Source organism: Macrobrachium rosenbergii, chromosome 40 (assembly GCF_040412425.1).
Source record: "Macrobrachium rosenbergii isolate ZJJX-2024 chromosome 40, ASM4041242v1, whole genome shotgun sequence".
NCBI lineage: Eukaryota > Metazoa > Arthropoda > Malacostraca > Decapoda > Palaemonidae > Macrobrachium > Macrobrachium rosenbergii.
In genome coordinates this window covers 24,287,666-24,307,665 of record NC_089780.1, presented here as the reverse complement: position 1 = coordinate 24,307,665, position 20,000 = coordinate 24,287,666, and the positions used below count along the sequence as shown (strand labels likewise).

At 45.3% G+C, this 20,000-nt stretch overlaps 2 protein-coding genes and 1 long non-coding RNA gene across 7 annotated transcripts in view; 1 reads left to right on the top strand and 2 right to left on the bottom strand.

The window, feature by feature from the left end:
• LOC136825982 (mucin-19-like) overlaps positions 1-9,479 on the bottom strand; it is a 10,227-nt gene extending 748 nt beyond the window's left edge. Inside the window, exons 1-5 of the mRNA XM_067082842.1 lie at positions 7,284-9,479; positions 5,846-7,178; positions 2,238-5,756; positions 970-2,148; positions 1-844 (exon numbers count right to left, since the gene is read on the bottom strand). The exon at positions 1-844 is cut by the window's left edge and continues 748 nt beyond it. Coding sequence (XP_066938943.1) covers positions 1-844; positions 970-2,148; positions 2,238-5,756; positions 5,846-7,178; positions 7,284-9,479 — 9,071 coding nt within the window. The remainder of the gene's footprint in view (positions 845-969; positions 2,149-2,237; positions 5,757-5,845; positions 7,179-7,283) is intronic.
• The window catches only part of LOC136826262 (uncharacterized), a 246,992-nt gene that overhangs the window by 142,322 nt on the left and 84,670 nt on the right, over positions 1-20,000 (top strand). The gene's annotated exons all lie outside the window — the stretch shown is intronic.
• The window catches only part of LOC136825980 (mucin-22-like), an 11,199-nt gene continuing 5,082 nt past the window's right edge, over positions 13,884-20,000 (bottom strand). The window contains exons 3-5 of the mRNA XM_067082841.1: positions 16,927-17,016; positions 15,127-15,531; positions 13,884-14,968 (exon numbers count right to left, since the gene is read on the bottom strand). Of these exons, the coding sequence (XP_066938942.1) occupies positions 13,884-14,968; positions 15,127-15,531; positions 16,927-17,016 (1,580 nt within the window). The remainder of the gene's footprint in view (positions 14,969-15,126; positions 15,532-16,926; positions 17,017-20,000) is intronic.

Here is a 20,000-nt window from a genome sequence, read left to right as displayed (position 1 = left end):
GCACTGGAAGTGCCTGGTTTGGTTGTGGTGGCACCTGTGGTCGCTGCACTGGAAGTGCCTGGTGTGGTTGTGGTGGCACCTATGGTTGCTGCACTGGAAGTGCCTGGTGTGGTTGTGGTGGCGCCTGTGGTCACTGCACTGGAAGTACCAGGTGTGGTTGTGGTGGCACCTGTGGTCGCTGCACTAGAAATGCCTGGTGTGGTTGTGGTGGGGCCTGTGGTCGCTGCACTGGAAGTGCCTGGTGTGGTGGTGGTGGCACCTGTGGTTGCTGCTCTGGAAGTGCCTGGTGTGTTTGTGGTGGCACCTGTGGTCGCTGCACTGGAAGTGCCTAGTGTGGTTGTGATGGCGCCTGTGGTGGTTGTGATGGCACCTGAGGTCACTGCACTGGAAGTGCCTGGTGTGGTTGTGGTGGGGCCTGTGGTCGCTGCACTGGAAGTGCCTGGTGTGGTTGTGGTGGGGCCTGTGGTCGCTGCACTGGAAGTGCCTGGTGTGGTTGTGGTGGGGCCTGTGGTCGCTGCACTGGAAGTGCCTGGTGTGGTTGTGGTGGGGCCTGTGGTCGCTGCACTGGAAGTGCCTGGTGTGGTTGTGGTGGGGCCTGTGGTCACTGCACTGGAAGTGCCTAGTGTGGTTGTGGTGGGTCTTGTCGTTGCTTCACTGAAAGTGCCTGGTGTGGTTGTGTTGGGGCCTGTGGTCACTGCACTGGAAGTGCCTGGTGAGGTTGTGGTGGCACCTGTGGTCACTGCACTGGAAGTGCCTGGTTTGGTTGTGGTGAGGCCTGTGGTCGCTGCACTGGAAGTGCCTGGTGTGGTTGTGGTGGGGCCTGTGGTCACTGCACTGGAAGTGCCTGGTGTGGTTGTGGTGGCGCCTGTGGTCACTGCACTGGAAGTGCCTGGTGTGGTTGTGGTGGCACCTGCGGTCGCTGCACTGGAATGCCTGGTGTGGTTGTGGTGGGGCCTGTGGTCGCTGCACCGGAAGTGCCTGGTGTGGTTGTGGTGGCACCTGTGGTTGCTGCTCTGGAAGTGCCTGGTGTGGTTGTGGTGGCACCTGTGGTCACTGCACTGGAAGTACCTGGTGTGGTTGTGGTGGCACCTGCGGTCGCTGTACTAGAAATGCCTGGTGTGGTTGTGGTGGGGCCTGTGGTCGCTGCACCGGAAGTGCCTGGTGTGGTTGTGGTGGCACCTGTGGTTGCTGCTCTGGAAGTGCCTGGTGTGGTTGTGGTGGCACCTGTGGTCGCTGCACTGGGCCTGGTGCCTAGTGTGGTTGTGATGGCGCCTGTGGTGGTTGTGATGGCGCCTGAGGTCACTGCACTGGAAGTGCCTGGTGTGGTTGTGGTGGGGCCTGTGGTCGCTGCACTGGAAGTGCCTGGTGTGCTTGTGGTGGGGCCTGTGGTCAATGCACTGGAAGTGCCTGGTGTGGTTGTGGTGGGGCCTGTGGTCGCTGCACTGGAAGTGCCTGGTGTGGTTGTGGTGGGGCCTTTGGTTGCTGCACTGGAAGTGCCTGGTGTGGTTGTGGTGGCACCTGTGGTCGCTGCACTGGAAGTGCCTGGTGTGGTTGTGGTGGCACCTGTGGTTGCTGCAGTGGAAGTGCCTGGTGTGGTTGTGGTGGGACCTGTGGTCACTGCACTGGAAGTGCCTGGTGTGGTTGTGGTGGGGCCTGTGGTTGCTGCAGTGGAAGTGCCTGGTGTGGTTGCGGTGGGGCCTGTGGTCGTAACACTAGTAGTGTCTTGTGTCGTCGTGGTTTGGCCTTTGGTCACTTCACTGATAGTGCCTGGTGTGGTTGTAATTGCACCTGTGGATGATGCACTAGTAGTGCCTGATTTGGTTGTAGTTCCACCTGTGGTTGATGTGCTGATAGTGCCTAATGTGGTTGTAATTCCACCTGTAGTTGATGCACTGGAAGCGCCTGATGCGGTTGTAGTTCCACCTGTGGTTGATGCACTGTTAGTGCCTGATGTGATTGCAGTTCCACCTGTGGTTGATGCACTGTTAGTGCCTGATGTGGTTGTAGTTTCACCTGTGGTCAATGCACTGTTAGTGCCTGATGTGGTTGTAGTTCCACCTGTGGTTGTTGCACTGGTAGTGCCTGATGTGCTTGTAGTGCCACCTATTGTTGATGCACTGGTAGTGCGTGATGTGGTTATAGTTCCACCTGTGGTTGATGCCTGGTATTGCCTAATGTGGTTGTAATTCCACCTGTTAATATTGCACTGGTAGTGCCTGATGTGGTTGTGGTTCCACCTGTTGATATTGCACTGGTAGTGCCTGATGTGTTTGTAGTTCTACCTGTGGTTGATGAACTGGTAGTGCCTAATGTTGTAATTCCACCTGTGGTTGATGTACTGGTAGTGCCTGATTTGGTTGTAATTCCACCTGTGTTTGATGTGCTGGTGGTGCCTGATGTTATAGTTTCACCAGATGTTGATGCACTAGTGGTGGATGATGTAGTTTCACGCACTGTTGATGTGCTGATAGTGCCTGATGTATTTGTAGTTGCACCTGTGGTTGATGTACTGGTAGGGCCTGATGTGGTTGTAGTTCCACCTGTGGTTGATGCACTATTAGTGGCTGATGTGGATGTAGTTCCACCAGTGGTCGATGCACTGATGGTGCCCGATGTGGTTGTAGTTCCACCTGTGGTTGATGTATTGGCAGTGCCTGATGTGGTTGCAGCACCACCTGTGGTTGATGCACTGTTAGTGCCTGATGTGGTTGTAGTTCCACTAGTGGTTGATACACTGTTGGTGCCTGATGTGGTTGTAGTTCCACCTGTGATGGTTGCACTGGTGTTTCGTGATGTGATTGCAGTTCCAGCTGTTGTTGATGCACTGATAATACCTGATATTATTGTAGTACCACCTGTTCTTGATGCACTGGTAGTGCCTGATGTGGTTGTAGCTCCACCTGTGGTTAATGCACTGGTAGTGCCTAATGAGGTTGTGGTTCCACTTGTAGTTGATGCATTGGTAGTGTCTGATATGTTTGTAGTATTACCTGTGGTTGTTACACTGGTGGTGCCTGATATGGTTATAGTTCCAACTTTGGTTGATGCACTGGTAGAGCCTGATGTGGCTGTATTTCCACTTGGTGTTGATGCACTGGTAGTGCTTGATGTGGTTGTAGTTCCATCTGTGGTTGATTCACTGGTAGTGCCTGATGTGATTGTAGTTCCACCTGTGGTCGATGCACTAGTAGTTCCTGATGTGGTTGTAGTTTCTCCTGTGGTTGATAAGTTAGTGGTGCCTGATGTGGTTGTAGTTCGAAATGTTATTGATGCACTAGTGGTGCCTGATGTGGTTGTAGTTCCACCTGCGGTTGATGCACTGGTAGTGCCTGATGTGGTTTTAGTTCCCCCTGTGGTCGATGCACTGGTTGTGTCTGGTGTGGATGTAGTTTCCCCTGTGGTTAATGCATTAGTGTTACCTGATGTGGTTGTAGTTCCACCTATTGTTGATGCACTAGTGGTGCCTGATGTGGTTGTAATTCCACCTGTGGTCAATGCACTGGTAATGCCTGATGTGGTTATAGTTCCACCTGTGGTTGATGCACTGGTAGAGCGTGATGTGGTTGTAGTTCCCCCATTGGTTGATGCACTGGTAGTGCCTGATGCGGTTGTAGTTCCACCTGTGGTTGACATAATATTAGTGCCTGATGTGGTTGTAGTTCCCCCACCTATGGTTAATGGAGTGGTAGTGGCTGATGTGTTTGTAGTTCCACCTGTATTCAATGTACTGGTAATGCTTGATGTGGTTGTAGTTCCTTCTGTGGGTGATGCACTGGTAGTGCCTGATGTGGTTGCACTTCCATTTGTTGTCGATGCACTTGTAGTGCCTGATGTGGTTGTAGTTTCTCCTGTGGTCGGTGTATTAGTGGTACCTAATGTGGTTGTAGTTCCACCTGTTGTTGATGTACTAGTAGTGCCTAATGTGGTTGTAGTTCCACCTGTGGTCGATGCACTGGTAGTGCCTGATGTGGTTGTAGTTCCACCTGTAGTTGATGCACTGATATTGCCTAATGTGGTTGTAGTTCCACCTGTGGTTGATGCACTGGTAAAGCTTGATGTGGTTGTAGTTCCACCCATTGTCGATGCACTGGAATTGCCTGAGGTGGTTGTAGTTCCACCTGTGTTCGATGCACTGGTTGTGCCTGTTGTGGTTGTAGGTCCACCTGTTGTTGAAGCACCGGTGGTGCCTGATGTGGCTGTAGTTCCACCTGTTGTTGATGCACTGGTGGTGCCTGATATGTTTGTAGTTTCACCTGTTGCTGATGCATTGGTAGTGCCTGATGTGGCTGTAGTTCCACCTGTTGTTGATGCACTAGTGGTGCCTGATGTGGTTATAGTTCCACCTGTCGTCGATGCACTGGTAGTGCCTGATGTGGTTGTAGTTCCACCTGTAGTTGATGCACTGATATTGCCTGATGTGGTTGTAGTTTCACCTGTGGTTGATGCACTGGTGGTGGCTGATGTAGTTGTTCCACCTGTGGTCAATGCACTGGTCAAGCCTGATGTGGTTGTATTTCCACCCATTGTCGATGCACTGGTATTGCCTGAGGTGGTTGTAGTTCCACCTGTGGTTGATGCACTGGTTATGCCTGTTGTGGTTGTAGGTCCACCTGTTGTTGATGCACTGATAGTGCCTGACATGGCTGTAGTTTCACCTGTTGCTGATGCATTGGTAGTGCCTGATGCAGTTGTAGTTCCACCTGTGGTCGATGCACTGATAGTGCCTGATGCGGTTGTAGTTCCACCTGTGGTCAATGCACTGGTAGTGCCAGATGTAGTTGTAGTTCCACCTGTGGTCGATGCACTGGTAGTGCTTGATGTGGTTGTTGTTCCACCTGTGGTCGATGCACTTATAGTGCTTGATGTGGTTGTAGTTCCACTTGCTGTTGAGGGAGTGGTAGTGCCTGATGTGGTTGTAGTTCCACCAGTTTTTGAGGCATTGGTACTGCCTGATGTGGTTGTAGTTCCACTTATTGTTGAGACACTGTTAGTGCCTAATGTGGTTGTAGTTTCCCCTGAGGTTGATGCAATGGTAGTGCCTGATGTAGTTGTTGTTTCACGTGTGGTCGATGCAATTTTACTGCCTGATGTGGTTGTAGTTACACCTGTGGTTGATGCACTAACAGTGCCTGATGTGGTTGTAGTTTCCCCTGAGGTTGATGCGCTGGTAGTGCCTGATGTGGTTGTAGTTCCACCTGTGGTTGATGCACTGATAGTGCCTGATGTTGTTGTAGTTTCCCCTGAGGTTGATGCGCTGGTAGTGCCCGATGTGGTAGTTCCACCTGTGGTCGATGCACTGGTAGTGCCTGATGTTGTTGTAGTTTCCCCTGAGGTTGATATGCTGGTAGTGCCTGATGTGGTTGTATTTTGCCCTGAGGTTGATGTGCTCGTAGTGCTTGATGTGGTTGTAGTTGCACCTGTTGTCAATGCACTGGTAGTGCCTGATGTGGTTGTAGTTTCTCTTGAGGTTGATGCACTGGTAGTGCCTGATGTGGTTGTAGTTCTACCTGTTGTGGATGCACCGGTAGTGACTGATGTGGTTGTAGTTACACCTTTGGTCGGTGCACTGGCAGTGCCTGATATGGTTGTAGTTTCCCCAGAAGTTGATGCACTATTAGTGCCTGATGTGGTTGTAGTTCCACCTGTGGTTGATGCACTGCTAGTGCCTGGTGTGGTTGTAGTTTCCACTGAGGTTGATGCACTGGTAGTGCCTGATGTGGTTGTAGTTCCACCTGTGGTTGATGCACTAGTAGTGCCTGATGTGGTTGTAGTTTCCCATGAGGTTGATATGCTGGTAGTGCCTGATGTGGTTGTAGTTTCCCTTTGGTCAATGCACTGGTAATGCCTGATGTTGTAGTTTCCCATGAGGTTGATGCACTGTTAGTCCCTGCTGTGGTTGTAGTTTCCCCTGAGGTTGATGCTCTGGTAGTGCCTGATGTGATTGTAATTCCACCTGTGGTCAATGCATTGGTAGTAAATGATGTGGTTGTAGTTTCCCATGAGGTTGATGCACTGGTAGTTTCAGATGTTGTAGTTACCCCTGAGGTTGATGCACTGGTAGTTTCAGATGTTGTAGTTACCCCTGAGGTTGATGCAATGGTAGTGCTTGATGTGGTTGTAGTTTCCCCTGAGGTTGATGCGTTGGCAATGTCTGATGTGGTTGTAGTTTCCCCTGAGGTTGATGCATTGGTAGTGCCTGATGTGGTTGTAGTTCTACCTGTGGTCGATTCACCCGTAGTGCCTGATGTGGTTGTAGTTTCACCAGTGCTTGATGCACTGGTAGTGCCTGATGTTGTAGTTTCCCCTGAGGTTGATGCACTGGTAGTGCCTGATGTTGTAGTTTCCCCTGAGGTTGATGCACTGGTAGTGCCTGATGTTGTTGTAGTTTCCCCTGAGGTTGATGCGCTAGGAGTGCCTGATGTTGTTGTAGTTTCACCTGTGGTCGATGCACTGGTAGTGCCTGATGTTATTGTAGTTTCCCCTGAGCTTGATGTTCTGGTATTGCCTGATGTTGTAGTATCCAGTGGGCTTGATGGCCTGGTAGTGCCTGATGTTGTTGTTGTTTCCCCTGAGGTTGATGCGCTGATAGTGCCTGACGTTGTTTTAGTTTCCCCTGAGGTAGATGCGCTGGTGTTACCTGATGTGGTTGTAGTTTCACCTGTGGTTGATGCACTGGTAGTGCCTGGTGTTGTTGTAGTTTCCCCTGAGATTGATGTGCTGGTAGTGCCTGATGTTGTTGTAGTTTCTCCTGAGGTTGATGTACTGGTAGTGCCTGATGTAGTTTCCCCTGAGGTTAATGTACTGGTAGTGCCTGATGTTGTTGTAGTTTCCCCTGAGGTTAATGCACTGGTATTGCCTGATGTTGTAGTTTCCTCATTGGTTGATGCGCCTAGTACCTGATGTGATTGTAGTTCCACCTGTGGTTGATGCACTGGTAGTGCCTGATGTTGTTGTAGTTTCCCCAGAGGTTGATGTGCTGGGAGTGCCTGATGTTGTAGTTTCCCCTGAGGTTGATGTGCTGGTAGTGCCTGATGTTGTAGTTTCCCCTGAGGTTGATACGCTGGTAGTTCCTGTTGTGCTTGTAGTTCCACCTGTTTTTGATGCGCTGGTATTGCCTGATGTTGTAGTTTCCCCTGAGGTTGATGCACTGGTAGTGCCTGATGTGATTGTAGTTTCCCCTGAGGTTGATGCATTGGGAGTGCCTGATGTGGTTGTAGTTCCACCTGTTGTCAATGCACTGGTAGTGCCTGGTGTTGTTATAGTTTCCCCTGAGGTTGATGTGCCCATGTGCCTGATGTGGTTGTAGTTTTCCCTGAGGTTGATGCGCTGGTAGTACCTGATTTTGTTGTAGTTTCCCTTGAGGTTGATGCACTGATACTACTTGATGTGGTTGTAGTTTCCCCTGAGGTAGATGGTCTGGTAGTGCCTGATGTGGCTATAGTTCCACCTGTGGTCGATGCACTGGTAGTGCCTGATGTTGTTGTAGTTTCCCCTGATGTTGATGCGTTGGTAGTGCCTGATGTTGTAGTTTCCCTTGAGGTTGATGTGCTGGTAGTGCCTGATGTCATTGTAGTTCCACCTATGGTCGTTGCACTCGTAGTGCCAGATATGGTTGTAGTTCCACCAGTGGTTGATGTACTGGTAGTGCCTGATGTGTTGGTAGTTTTCCCTGATGTTAATGCACTGGTAGTGCTTGGTGTGGTTGTAGTTCCACCTCTGGTTGATGCCCTGGCAGTGCTTGCTGTTGTACTTTTTCCCCTGAGGTTGATGTGCTGGTAGTGCCTGATGTTGTGGTAGTTTCCCCTGAGGTTGATGCACTGGTAGTGCCTGATGTTGGTTGTAGTTTCACCTGTAGTTGATCCCTGATGTTTTAGTAGTGAGGTTGATGCTCTGGTAGTGCCTGATGTGGTTGTAATTCCACCTGTGGTCAGCTGCATTGGTAGTACCTGATGTGGTTGTAGTTTCCCTGAGGTTGATGCACTGGTAGTGCCTGATGTTGTTGTTGTTTCCCCTGAGGTTGATGCACTGGTAGTGCTTGATGTGGTTGTACTTTCCCCTGAGGTTGATGCACTGGTAGTGCCTATGGTTGTAGTTACACCTGTGATAGATGAACTTGTAATGCCTGATGTTGTTGTAGTTTCCCCTGAGGTTGATGTGCTGGTAGTGCCTGATGATTGTACTTTCCCTTGAGGTTGACGCACTGGTAGTGCCTGATGATTGTAGTTCCACCTGTCGTCGATGCACTGGTAGTGCCTGATGTGGTTGTAGTTCCACCAGTGCTTGATGCACTGGTAGTGCCTGATGTTGTAGTACTTTCCCCTGAGGTTGATGCGATGGTAGTGCCTAATGTTGTTGTAGTTTCCCCTGAGGTTGATGCACTGGTAGTGCCTGATGTTGTAGTAGTTTCCCCTGAGGTTGATGTGCTGGTAATGCCTGATGATGATTGTAGTTTCCCCGGAGGTTGATGCTCTGGTGTTGCCCGTTGTTGTTGTTGTAGTTTCCCCTGAGGTTGATGTGCTGGTAGTGCCTAATGTTGTTGTAGTTTCCCCTGAGGTTGATGCGCTGGTAGTGCCTGATGGTGTCGTTTCCCCTGAGCTTGATGCACTGGTGTTACCTGATGTGGTTGTAGTTCCACCTGTGGTCGATGCGCTGGTAGTGCCTGATGTTGTAGTAGTTTCCCCTGAGGTTGATGCACTGGTAGTGGCTGATGTTGTTGTAGTTTCCCCTGAGGTTGATGTTCTGGTAGTGCCTGATATTGTTGTAGTTTCCCCTGAGGTTGATGTGCTGGTAGTGCCTGATGTTGTTGTAGTTTCCCCTGAGGTTGGTGCACTGGTAGTGCCTGATGTTGTAGTTTCCCCTAAGGTTGATGCGCTGGTAGTAACTGATGTAGTTGTAGTTCCACCTGTGGATGATGTGCTGGTAGTGCCTGATTTTGTTGTAGTTTCCATTGAGGTTGATGTGCTGGTAGTGCCTGATGTGGTTGTAGTTTCCCCTGAGGCTGATGCGCTGGTAGTGCCTGATGACGTTGTAGTTTCCCCTGATGTTGATGCACTGGTTGTGCCTGATGTTGTTATAGTTTCCGCTGAGGTTGATGCGCTGGTAGAGCCTGATGTTGTTGTAGTCTCCCCTGAGGTTGATACACTGGTAGTAACTGATGTGGTTGTAGTTCCACCTGTGGTCGATGCACTGGTAGTGCCTGATGTTGTAGTTTCCATTGAGGTTGATGCGCTTGTAGTGCCTGATGTTGTTGTAGTTTCCCCTGAGGTTGATGTGCTGGTAGTGCCTGATGTTGTAGTTTCCCCTGAGGTTGGTATGCTGGTAGTGCCTTTTGTCGATGCACTGGTAGTGCCTGATGTGGCTGTAGTTTCCCCTGATGTTGATGTGTTGGTAATGCCTGATATGGTTGTAGTTTCCCCTGAGGTTGATGCATTGGTAGCACCTGATGTGGTTGCAGTTCCACCTGTGGTCGATGCACTCATAGCACCTGATGTGGTTGTAGTTCCACCAGTGCTTGATGAACTGGTAGTGCCTGATGTTTTAGTAGTTTCCCCTGAGGTTGATGCGATGGTAGTGCCTGATATGGTGGTAGTTGAACCTGTGGTCGATGCACTGGTAGTGCCTGATGATGTTGTAGTTTCCCTTGAGGGTAATGTGCTGGTAGTGCCTGATGTTATTATAGTTTCCCCTGAGGTTGATGTGCTGGTAGTGCCTGATGTTCTTGTTGTAGTTTCCCCTGAGGTTGATGCGCTGGATGTGCCTGATATGGTTGTAGTTTCCCCTGAGTTTGATGCGCTGATAGTGCCTGTTGTGGTTGTAGTTTCCCCAGAGGTCGATGTTCTGGTAGTGCCTAATGTTGTTGTAGTTTCCCCTGGGGTTGATGCGCTGGTAGTGCCTGATGTTGTAGTTTCCCCTGAGGTTGATGCACTGGTGTTACCTGATGTGGTTGTAGCTTCACCTGTGGTCGATGCACTGATAGTGCCCAATGTTGTTGTAGTTTCCGGAGGTTGATGCGCTGGTAGTGCCTGATGTTGTAGTTTCCCCTGAGGTTGATGCGCTGGTAGTGCCTGATGTTGTTGTAGTTTCCCCTGATGCTGATGCGCTGCTAGTCCCTGATGTTGTTGTAGTTTCCCCTGAGGTTGATGCGCTGGTAATTCCTGATGTTGTTGTAGTTTCCCCTGAGGTTGATATGCTGGTAGTTACTGATGTGGTTGTAGTTCCACCTGTGGTCGATGCGCTGGTAGTGCCTGATGTTGTAGTTTCCATTGGGGTTGATTTACTGGTAGTGCCTGACGTTGTAGTTTCCCCTGAGGTTGATGCGCTGGTAGTGCCTGATGTTGTTGTAGTTTCACCAGAGGTTGATACGCTGGTAGTGCCTGTTGTGCTTGTAGTTCCACCTGTTGTCAATACACTGGTAGTTCCTGATGTGGTTGTAGTTTCCCCTGAGGTTGATGCTTTGGTAATATTTGATGTGGTTGTGGTTTCCCCTGAGGGTGATGCATTGGTAGTGCTAGATGTGGTTGTAGTTCCACCTGTTGTCGATGCACTGGTAGTGCCTAATGTGGTTGTAGTTTCCCCTGAGGTCGATGCACTAGTAATGCCTGATGTGGTTGTGGTTTCCCCTGAGGTTGATGCGCTGGTAGTGCCTGATGTGGATGTAATTCCACCTGTTGTCGACGCACTGGTAGTGCTTGATGTGGTTGTAGTTTCCCCTGAGGTTGATGCACTGGTAGTGCCTGATGGTGTTGTTGTTTCCCCTAGGCTTGATGCTCTGGTAGTGCCTGATGTCGTTGTAGTTCCACCTGTGGTCGATGCACTGGTAGTGCCTGATGTTGTTGTAGTTTCCCCTGAGGTTGATGCGCTGGTAGTGCCTGATGGTGTTGTAGTTTCCCCTGAGGTTGACGTTCTGGTAGTGCCTGATATTATTGTAGTTTCCCTGAGGTTGATGCGCTGGTAGAGCCGGATGTTGTTGTAGTTTCCCATGAGGTTGATACACTGGTAGTAACTGATGTGGTTGTAGTTCCACCTGTGGTCGATGCGCTGGTAGTGCCTGATGTTGTAGTTTCCATTGAGGTTGATGTTCTTGTAGTGCCTGATGTTGTTGTAGTTTCCCCTGAGGTTGATGCACTGGTAGTGCCTGATGTTGTTGTAGTTTCCCCTGAGGTTGATATGCTGGTAGTGCCTGTTGTGATTGTAGTTCCACCTTTTGTTGATGCGCTGGTAGTGCCTGATGTGATTGTAGTTTCCCCTGAGGTTGATGCATTTGTAATGCCTGATGTGGTTGTAGTTTCCCCTGAGGTTGATGCATTGGTAGTGCTTGATGTGGTTGTAGTTCCACCTGTGGTCGATGCACTCATAGCACCTGATGTGGTTGTAGTTCCACCAGTGCTTGATGTACTGGTAGTGCCTGATGTTGTAGTAGTTTCTCCTGAGGTTGATGCATGGTAGTGCCTGATATGGTTGTAGTTGAACCTGTGGTCGATGCACTGGTAGTGCCTGATGTTGTTGTAGTTTCCACTGATGGTAATGTGCTGGTAGTGCCTGATGTTATTGTAGTTTCCCCTGAGGTTGATGCGCTGGTAGTGCCTGATGTTGTTGTAGTTTCCCCTGAGGTTGATGCGCTGGACGTGCCTGATATGGTTGTAGTTTCCCCTGAGTTTGATACGCTGGTAGTGCCTGTTGTGGTTAGTAGTTTTCCCTGAGGTTGATGCGCTAGTAGTGCCTAATGTTGTTGTAGTTTCCCCTGAGGTTGATGCGCTGGTAGTGCCTGATGTTGTTGTAGTTTCCCCTGAGGTTGATGCACTGGTGTTACCTGATGTGGTTGTAGCTTCACCTGTGGTCGATGCGCTGGTAGTGCCCGATGTTGTTGTAGTTTCCCCTGAGGTTGATGCGCTGGTAGTGCCTGATGTTGTTGTAGTTTCCCCTGAGGTTGATGCACTGGTAGTGCCTGATGTTGTTGTAGTTTCCCCTGAGGTTGATGCGCTGGTAGTGCCTGATGTTGTTGTAGTTTCCCCTGAGGTTGATACGCTGGTAGTAACTGATGTGGTTGTAGTTCCACCTGTAGTCGATGCGCTGGTAGTGCCCGATGTTGTAGTTTCTATTGAGGTTGATTCACTGGTAGTGCCTGACGTTGTTGTAGTTTCCCCTGAGATTGATGCGCTGGTAGTGCCTGATGTTGTAGTTTCCCCAGAGGTTGATACGCTGGTAGTGCCTGTTGTGCTTGTAGTTCCACCTGTTGTCGATACACTGGTAGTGCCTGATGTGGTTGTAGTTTCCTCTGAGGTTGATTCACTGGTAATGCCTGATGTGGTTGTGGTTTCCCCTGAGGTTGATGCACTGGTAATGCCTGATGTGGTTGTGGTTTCCCCTGAGGTTGATGCGCTGGTAGTGCCTGATGTGGATGTAATTCCACCTGTTGTCGACGCACTGGTAGTGCTTGATGTGGTTGTAGTTTCCCCTGAGGTTGATGCGCTGGTAGTACCTGATGTTGTAGTTTCCCTTGAGGTTGATGCGCTGGTAGTGTCTGATGTTGTAGTCTCCCCTGAGGTCGATGGACTGGTAGTGCCTGATGTGGTTGTAGTTCCACCTGTGGTGGATGCGCTGGTAGTGCCTGATGTTGTTGTAGTTTCCCCTGAGGTTGATGCACTGGTAGTGCCTGATGTTGTTGTAGTTTCCTCTGAGGTTGATATGCTGGTAGTGCCTGATGTGGTTGTAGTTTCCCCTGAGGTTGATGCACTGGTAGTGCCTGATGTGGTTGTAATTCCACCTGTTGCTCGATGCGCTGGTAGTGTTTGATGTGGTTGTAGTTTCCCCTGAGGTTGATGCGCTGGTAGTGCCTGATGTATTTTCTCCTGAGGTTGATGCGCTGGTTGTGTCTGATGTTGTAGTTTCCCCTGAGGTTGATGCACTGGTAGTGCCTGATATGGTTGTAGTTCCACCTGTGGTTGATGCGCTGGTAGTGCCTGATGTTGTTGTAGTTTCCCCTTGAGGTTGATGCGCTGGTAGTGCCTGATGTTGTTGTAGTTTCCCCTGAGGTTGATATGCTGGTAGTGCCTGATGTTGTTGTAGTTTCACCTGAGGTTGATGTGCTGGTAGTGCCTGATGTGGTTGTAGTTCCACCTGTGGTTGATGGGTTGATTCACTGATGCTGGTTGTAGTTGCCCCTGATGTGGTTGTAGTTTCCCCTGAGGTTGATGCACTGGTAGTACCTGATGTTGTTGTTGTAGTTCCCCTGAGGTTGACGTGCTGGTAGTGCCTGATGTGGTTGTAGTTTCACCCTGTGGTCGATGCACTGGTAGTTCCTGATGTGGTTGAAGTTTCCTCCTGAGGTTGATGCACTGGTAGTGCCTGATGTGGTTGTAGTTCCACCTGTTGTTAATGCAATGGTAGTGCCTGATGTTTGTAGCTTCCCTGAGGTTGATGCGCTGGTAGTGCCTGAGTTGCCTGATGTGGTTGATGTAGTTTCCCCTGAGGTCGATGCACTGGTAGTGCCTGATGTTGTTGTAGTTTCCACCTGAGGTTGATGCACTGGTAGTGCCTGATGTTGTTGTAGTTTCCACCTGTGAGCTCTGTTGATGCACTGGTAGTGCCTGATGTGGTTGTAGTTCCACCTGTGGTCGATGCACTGGTAGTGCCTGATGTGGTTGTAGTTCCACCTGTGGTTGATGCATTGGTAGTGGTGTCTGTTGTGGTTGTAGTTCCACCTGTGGTCGATTCACTGGTAGTGCCTGATATGGTTGTAGTTCCACCTGTTGTCGATGCACTGGTAGTCCCTGATGTTGTTGTAGTTTCCTCTGAGGTTGATGCACTGGTAGTACCTGATGTTGTTGTTTCCCCCTGTTTCCACTGAGGTTGACGTGCTGGTAGTGCCTGATGTGGTTGTAGTTTCACCTGCTGGTCGATGCACTGGTAGTGCCTGATATGGTTGTAGTTTCCCCTGAGGTTGATGGACTGGTAGTGCCTGGTGTGGTTGTAGTTCCACCTGTGGTCGATGCACTGGTAGTGCCTGATGTTTGCTTTCCTCCTGAGGTTGATGCGCTGGTAGTGCCTGATGTTGTTGTAGTTTCCCCTGAGGTTGATGCACTGGTAGTGCCTGATGTTGTTGTAGTTCCTGATGTGGTTGATGCACTGGTAGTGCCTGATGTTGTTGTAGTTTCCCCTGATGGGTTGATGCGCGCTGGTAGTGCCTGATGTGTTGTAGTTCCACCTGTGGTAGATGCACTGGTAGTGCCAGATGTGGTTGTAGTTCCACCTGTGGTTGATGCGCTGGTGGTGTCTGTTGTGGTTGTAGTTCCACCTGTGGTCGATTCACTGGTAGTGCCTGATATGGTTGTAGTTCCACCTGTTGTCGATGCACTGCTAGTGCCTGATGTTGTTGTAGCTTCCTTTGAGGTTGATGCACTGGTAGTACCTGATGTTGTAGTTTCCCCTGAGGTTGACGTGCTGGTAGTGCCTGATGTGGTTGTAGTTTCACCTATGGTCGATGCACTGGTAGTTCCTGATATGGTTGTAGTTTCCCCTGAGGTTGATGGACTGGTAGTGCCTGATGTGGTTGTAGTTCCACCTGTTGTCGATGCACTGGTAGTGCCTGATGTTGTTGTAGCTTCCTCTGAGGTTGATGCGCTGGTAGTGCCTGATGTGGTTGTAGTTTCCCCTGAGGTTGATGCACTGGTAGTGCCTGATGTTGTTGTAGTTTCCCCTGAGGTTGATGCACTGGTAGTGCCTGATGTTGTAGTTTCCCCTGAGGTTGATGCGCTGGTAGTGCCTGATGTGGTTGTAGTTCCACCTGTGGTAGATGCACTGGTAGTGCCAGATGTGGTTGTAGTTCCACCTGTGGTTGATGCACTGGTGGTGTCTGTTGTGGTTGTAGTTCCACCTGTGGTCGATTCACTGGTAGTGCCTGATATGGTTGTAGTTCCACCTGTGGTCGATTCAGTGGTACTGCTTGATGTGCTTGTTGATGGACAATATTCTGTAGAAGTAAAGAAGTGTTAATTAATTTGTTGCTCCCCATTCGGTATTCTGTAATTTTTTCTATGTTATACTGATATCTATGCCAAGAATAAATACAACCAATAGTTCCTTCCTTCATTGATGCAACACATACACCACAAACATACTCCTCCTTACCTCCAGTTAATATACACAAGAGATATTGTATGTGTACTATGGCACTGTCAGTGGCATTAATGAGCATTTCATCTGAGATAATGCTGATTGTATTGGTCTCTATGAGAGATGCAAACTCGTTGAGCAAAGCAGCCATACACTCTACTTCCTCTGGATTGCTGCTTACAGTCAGATTTAAGATGTAGTCCAACACATAACTGTAAATTTTTGTTGGAGTATCCGTTATGATGCTGCCCATTCCGCAGTAATTACTAAGGATGACTGTATTGTTGTCGCTCACTGTCAACGAGTACACTGCGCGTCGTTTGCGTCCGCCCTTTGAGGCACTCATCTGTTGCAGCAGGCCTTTCATTTTACCGAAGCCCTGGAGTGCTGTTCTGAGGCCGTCGACGAGCCAGACGTTCCCTGAAAGACGGATGGCGGATATTAGTTGATATGATGCTGGGACACAAGCTAAACAGATTTCATTTGTATAATCAGACAGTGATTTTAGGAAGGTCACACAGAATGACCCTTTATAACCTTTGGTTTTTGAAACGTATCGTTCAATTATAATTCAGCTATGGTAATTACTACTGACAATAATGTTAGTAAGCTTTAGTTAAAACAAAAGACAATTTCGTCGTATAAATAACATCATTTCACTCTTCTCATAGTGCCAATCCTTTCTGAAGTGTAGAATTCATTTCAGACCTCATTTCAGAACTATGAAGCGGCCAGTATATACCATAATCCAGAGAAAAATGATGGTCATCCATCACTAAGTAGGCTTCAAACCGTTTTTGCCTTGACGTTAAAAAATATCAATAAGGTTCTTGTTATCTTCAATAATTCCTGATTTGCATAAAAAAAGAATTCATTGTCTAAAAGTGATAGTGGAAGCAGAATTAATGCTGATAGTGGATACAGAATTAATGCTGATATTGGGTTCGGAATTAATGCTGATAGTGGATGCCGAATTAATACTGATATTTGATGCAAAATAAATGCTGATAGTGGATGCAGAATTCATTCTGATATTGGATGAAAAATTAATGCTGATAGGGGATGCAGAATTAATGCTGATATTGGATGCGGAATTAATGCTGATAGTGGGTGCAGAATTAATGCTGGTATTGGATGCAGAATTAATACTGATAGTGGGTGCAGAATTAATGCTGATAGTGGTTTCAGAATTCATGCTGATAGTGGATGCAGAATTAATGCTGATGGCAGGTGCAGAATTAATGCTGACAGTGGATGCAGAATTAATGCGGGTAGTGGATGCTGAGTTAATGCTGATATTGGATGCAGAATTAATGCTGATAGTGGGTGCAGAATTAATTCTGATAGTGGATGCAGATTAATGCTGATAGTGGGTTATTCTGATATTAGATGCAGAATAATGCTGATAGTGGATGAAAAATTAATGCTGATAGTGGTTTCAGAATTAATGCTGGAAGTGGATGCAGAATTAATGCTGACAGTGGGTGCAGAGTTAATACTGATAGTGGATGCAGAATTAATGCTGATAGTGGATGTAGAATTAATCATGCAGAAATCTTGATACTGGATGCAGAATTAATGCTGACAGTAGATGCAGAATTAATGCTGATAGTGGATGCAGATTAAAGCTGATAGTGGATGCAGAATTAAACCTGATAGTGGGTGCAGAGTTAATGCTGACAGTGGATGCAGAATTAATGCTAATTCTTGGGTTTCACAAATCAGAATAATGATCTGCGAAAAGATATTGACTTCAAAACAAACGAGACATAAAAAATGTATACAATAATTCAGAATGAGACAACCGATACTCACTGCTCTGAAGCCACCCATATCGAGTGCAGTAATCATTTCCTCTCATTTGCCCGTAAGAATAGCACTGGTTATTGTCAGCGCATCCTTGAGCTAGAAAAGGTATGAGAAAAAACAAACGAATATGAGAAACAGGAAACAAAGGTAAGGTAGAAGATTGAAATGAAACGCAGTAGTAAATCAAATGACATATACCATGCTAAATGATTAGTTTCTGTCAATTGCTCTTACACCCCTTCTTTTAAGATTACTATTATATATATATATATATATATATATATATATATATATATATATATATATATATATATATATATATATATATATATATATATATATATATATATATATATATATATATATCATATATAAATATATATATATATATATATATATATATATATATATATATATATATATATATATATATATATATGTATAAATACATATATATATATATATTATATATATAAATACATTTATATATATATATAAATATATTTATATATGGTTATATATATTACATATATATATATATATAGATATATATATATATATATATATATATATATATATATGAATATAAATTTAAATATATATAAATATAAATATATTTATGTATATTTCTATATGTATATTTTATAGAAATATTTAAATATATTTTTATTATATATATATATATATATATATATATATATATATATATATATATATATGAATGTCTTTTTCCTGTAATACTACAGTGTAATATGAAAATAAATATATATAGACGTTACATATATAAAACACTATTTAAAACGAATTGAAACCATATATGGTTTCAATATTTAAATAGTGTTTTATGGGCCCGTATAAATTTATTTTCTATATGGGATATTTTATATATATATATATATATATATATATATATATATATATATATATATATATATATATATATATATATAATATATATGACTCGTGAAAAATTCCGTCTCGAATATAGAATTACTAGAGGCATTCAAGATAATCAACCCCTCTCTTCCCTATTTTTATGGCCTCCCAAAAACACATAAAGATGGGATTCCGTTATGCCCTATAATATCTAGCAGGGCTTTCTCATGTGTAAATTATCAAAATGGCTTGAGACCTATTATCACCCTTTCTAGGAACCTTCTCATCCTCCCACGTCAAACATTCAGAGGATTTTATAAAAAAATTTAACAGTTTAAATATCCTCTCTAATAACATCAAATTGCTCAGCCTAGACGTCGAGTCATTATTTACCAAAGTCCCGATCGCCGGCGTGTTGTCTTTTCTAAAGAGGAAGTTACAGCTATGTGAAGTGCAAGTTCCTCTTGGCATAGACAGAACTCTAAAACTAATCAATCTCTGTGTAACTAACAACGTGTTTTCTTTCAATGGTAATTTTTACAAACAAAAATTTGGTTGTAGCATGGGCAGTCCCCTATCCCCACTTCTAGCAAACCTGTACATGAAATATTTCGGAACAGAAATTTTGTCTCCTATCAAACCCCGCAATATAATCTTGCTTAGATATGTAGATGATATTTCTGCTTTCTGGGACAATAGCTGGGGAGACTTCAGTGAATTTGTTAATACACCAAATTCGCTAGGTCCGACCATAAAATTCAAAACAGAATGGGAAAAGGACGGAAACTGCCGTTTCTAGATGTACTAATCATAAGAGAACAGAACAGACATGCTTTCACAGTATATAGGAAACCCACTTTCGCTGTTTCTTACATTCATTTCCTTAGCTACCACGATGTCTCCGTAAAGATCATGGTAAGGTGCAACTTATTTCTCAAGGGACTTAGGATATGTTCAAATGATACCTAAATAAAGAATTCAACACGATCCGCCAATACCTAATGCAACTGCTCTATCAACTACACATTATCGAGAAGGGTATTAACAAAGCGAATAAAATATACTACAGAGGTCCAAGTCACAACAGGCAAATAGATTATAACGACAAAATAAAGCTTCCTCTACGACGAAAACATCCAAAAAGCTACAGAACATCTCTGGACTAATAATCCTTTCATTTTCCATTATCCGAAATCCATCAGGAGCTCGCTCATTAACGTATACTTAAATAAAAAAGGGGGACGAAGCAGGAGTTTACAAGATTCAGTGCAGCAATTGTAATGAGGTTTACGTGGAGGAGACCTGTAGGTCCATCTCGCAAAGAATAACAGAGCACAAAAGATAGTGCGGTATGCTTCAGAAAGTTCGGGGATTTTCCTGCATATTAGGGATAAAGGCCATACCATAAAATTGAGTGGGGCAGAACTGGTTTTCAAAAGTAGTTGTCCATATAAAAGGAAGATGCTGGAATCTGCTATCATTAATCAAACCAGCAATATGAACCTGTCAGGAAGACATTGGAAATCGGATGACGGCTGGTTAATCCTCAGGCCTCTTCTTAATTAAGAAGGTGTTTCAGAAAATACGACCGCCAGACACATTGCCAGACGGAAGCTAACGAAGCCAAAAATCACAAGGGAATACCTTAATTTCTATACTTCCTGGGTCAATGGCCACCTGCATGCCAACGACACTTGCTGCCACACCTAGATATGTTTTGTAAATGTACCTTTACATCTATCATCTGTCCATATTTTACCAATGAATAGGGGCACAGAAGGAAGTGCTCAAAATACGTGGTTGATACGTTCTTACATTGTTTTATGGGCCTTTTTATCTTCATATTATACTGTTGTATTACAGTAAAGACATTCATATATATATATATATATATATATATATATATATATATATATATATATATATATATATATATATATATATATATATATATATACATATATATATATAGATATATTATATATGTATATTAATATATTATATATATATATATTTATATTTATACAATATATATGTTTACATATATAAATACATATATATATAAATATATATACAGTATATGTATATAGATATATATATATATATATATATATATATATATATATATATATATATATATATATATATATATATATATATATATATATATATATATATATATATATATATTTATATATAAATAT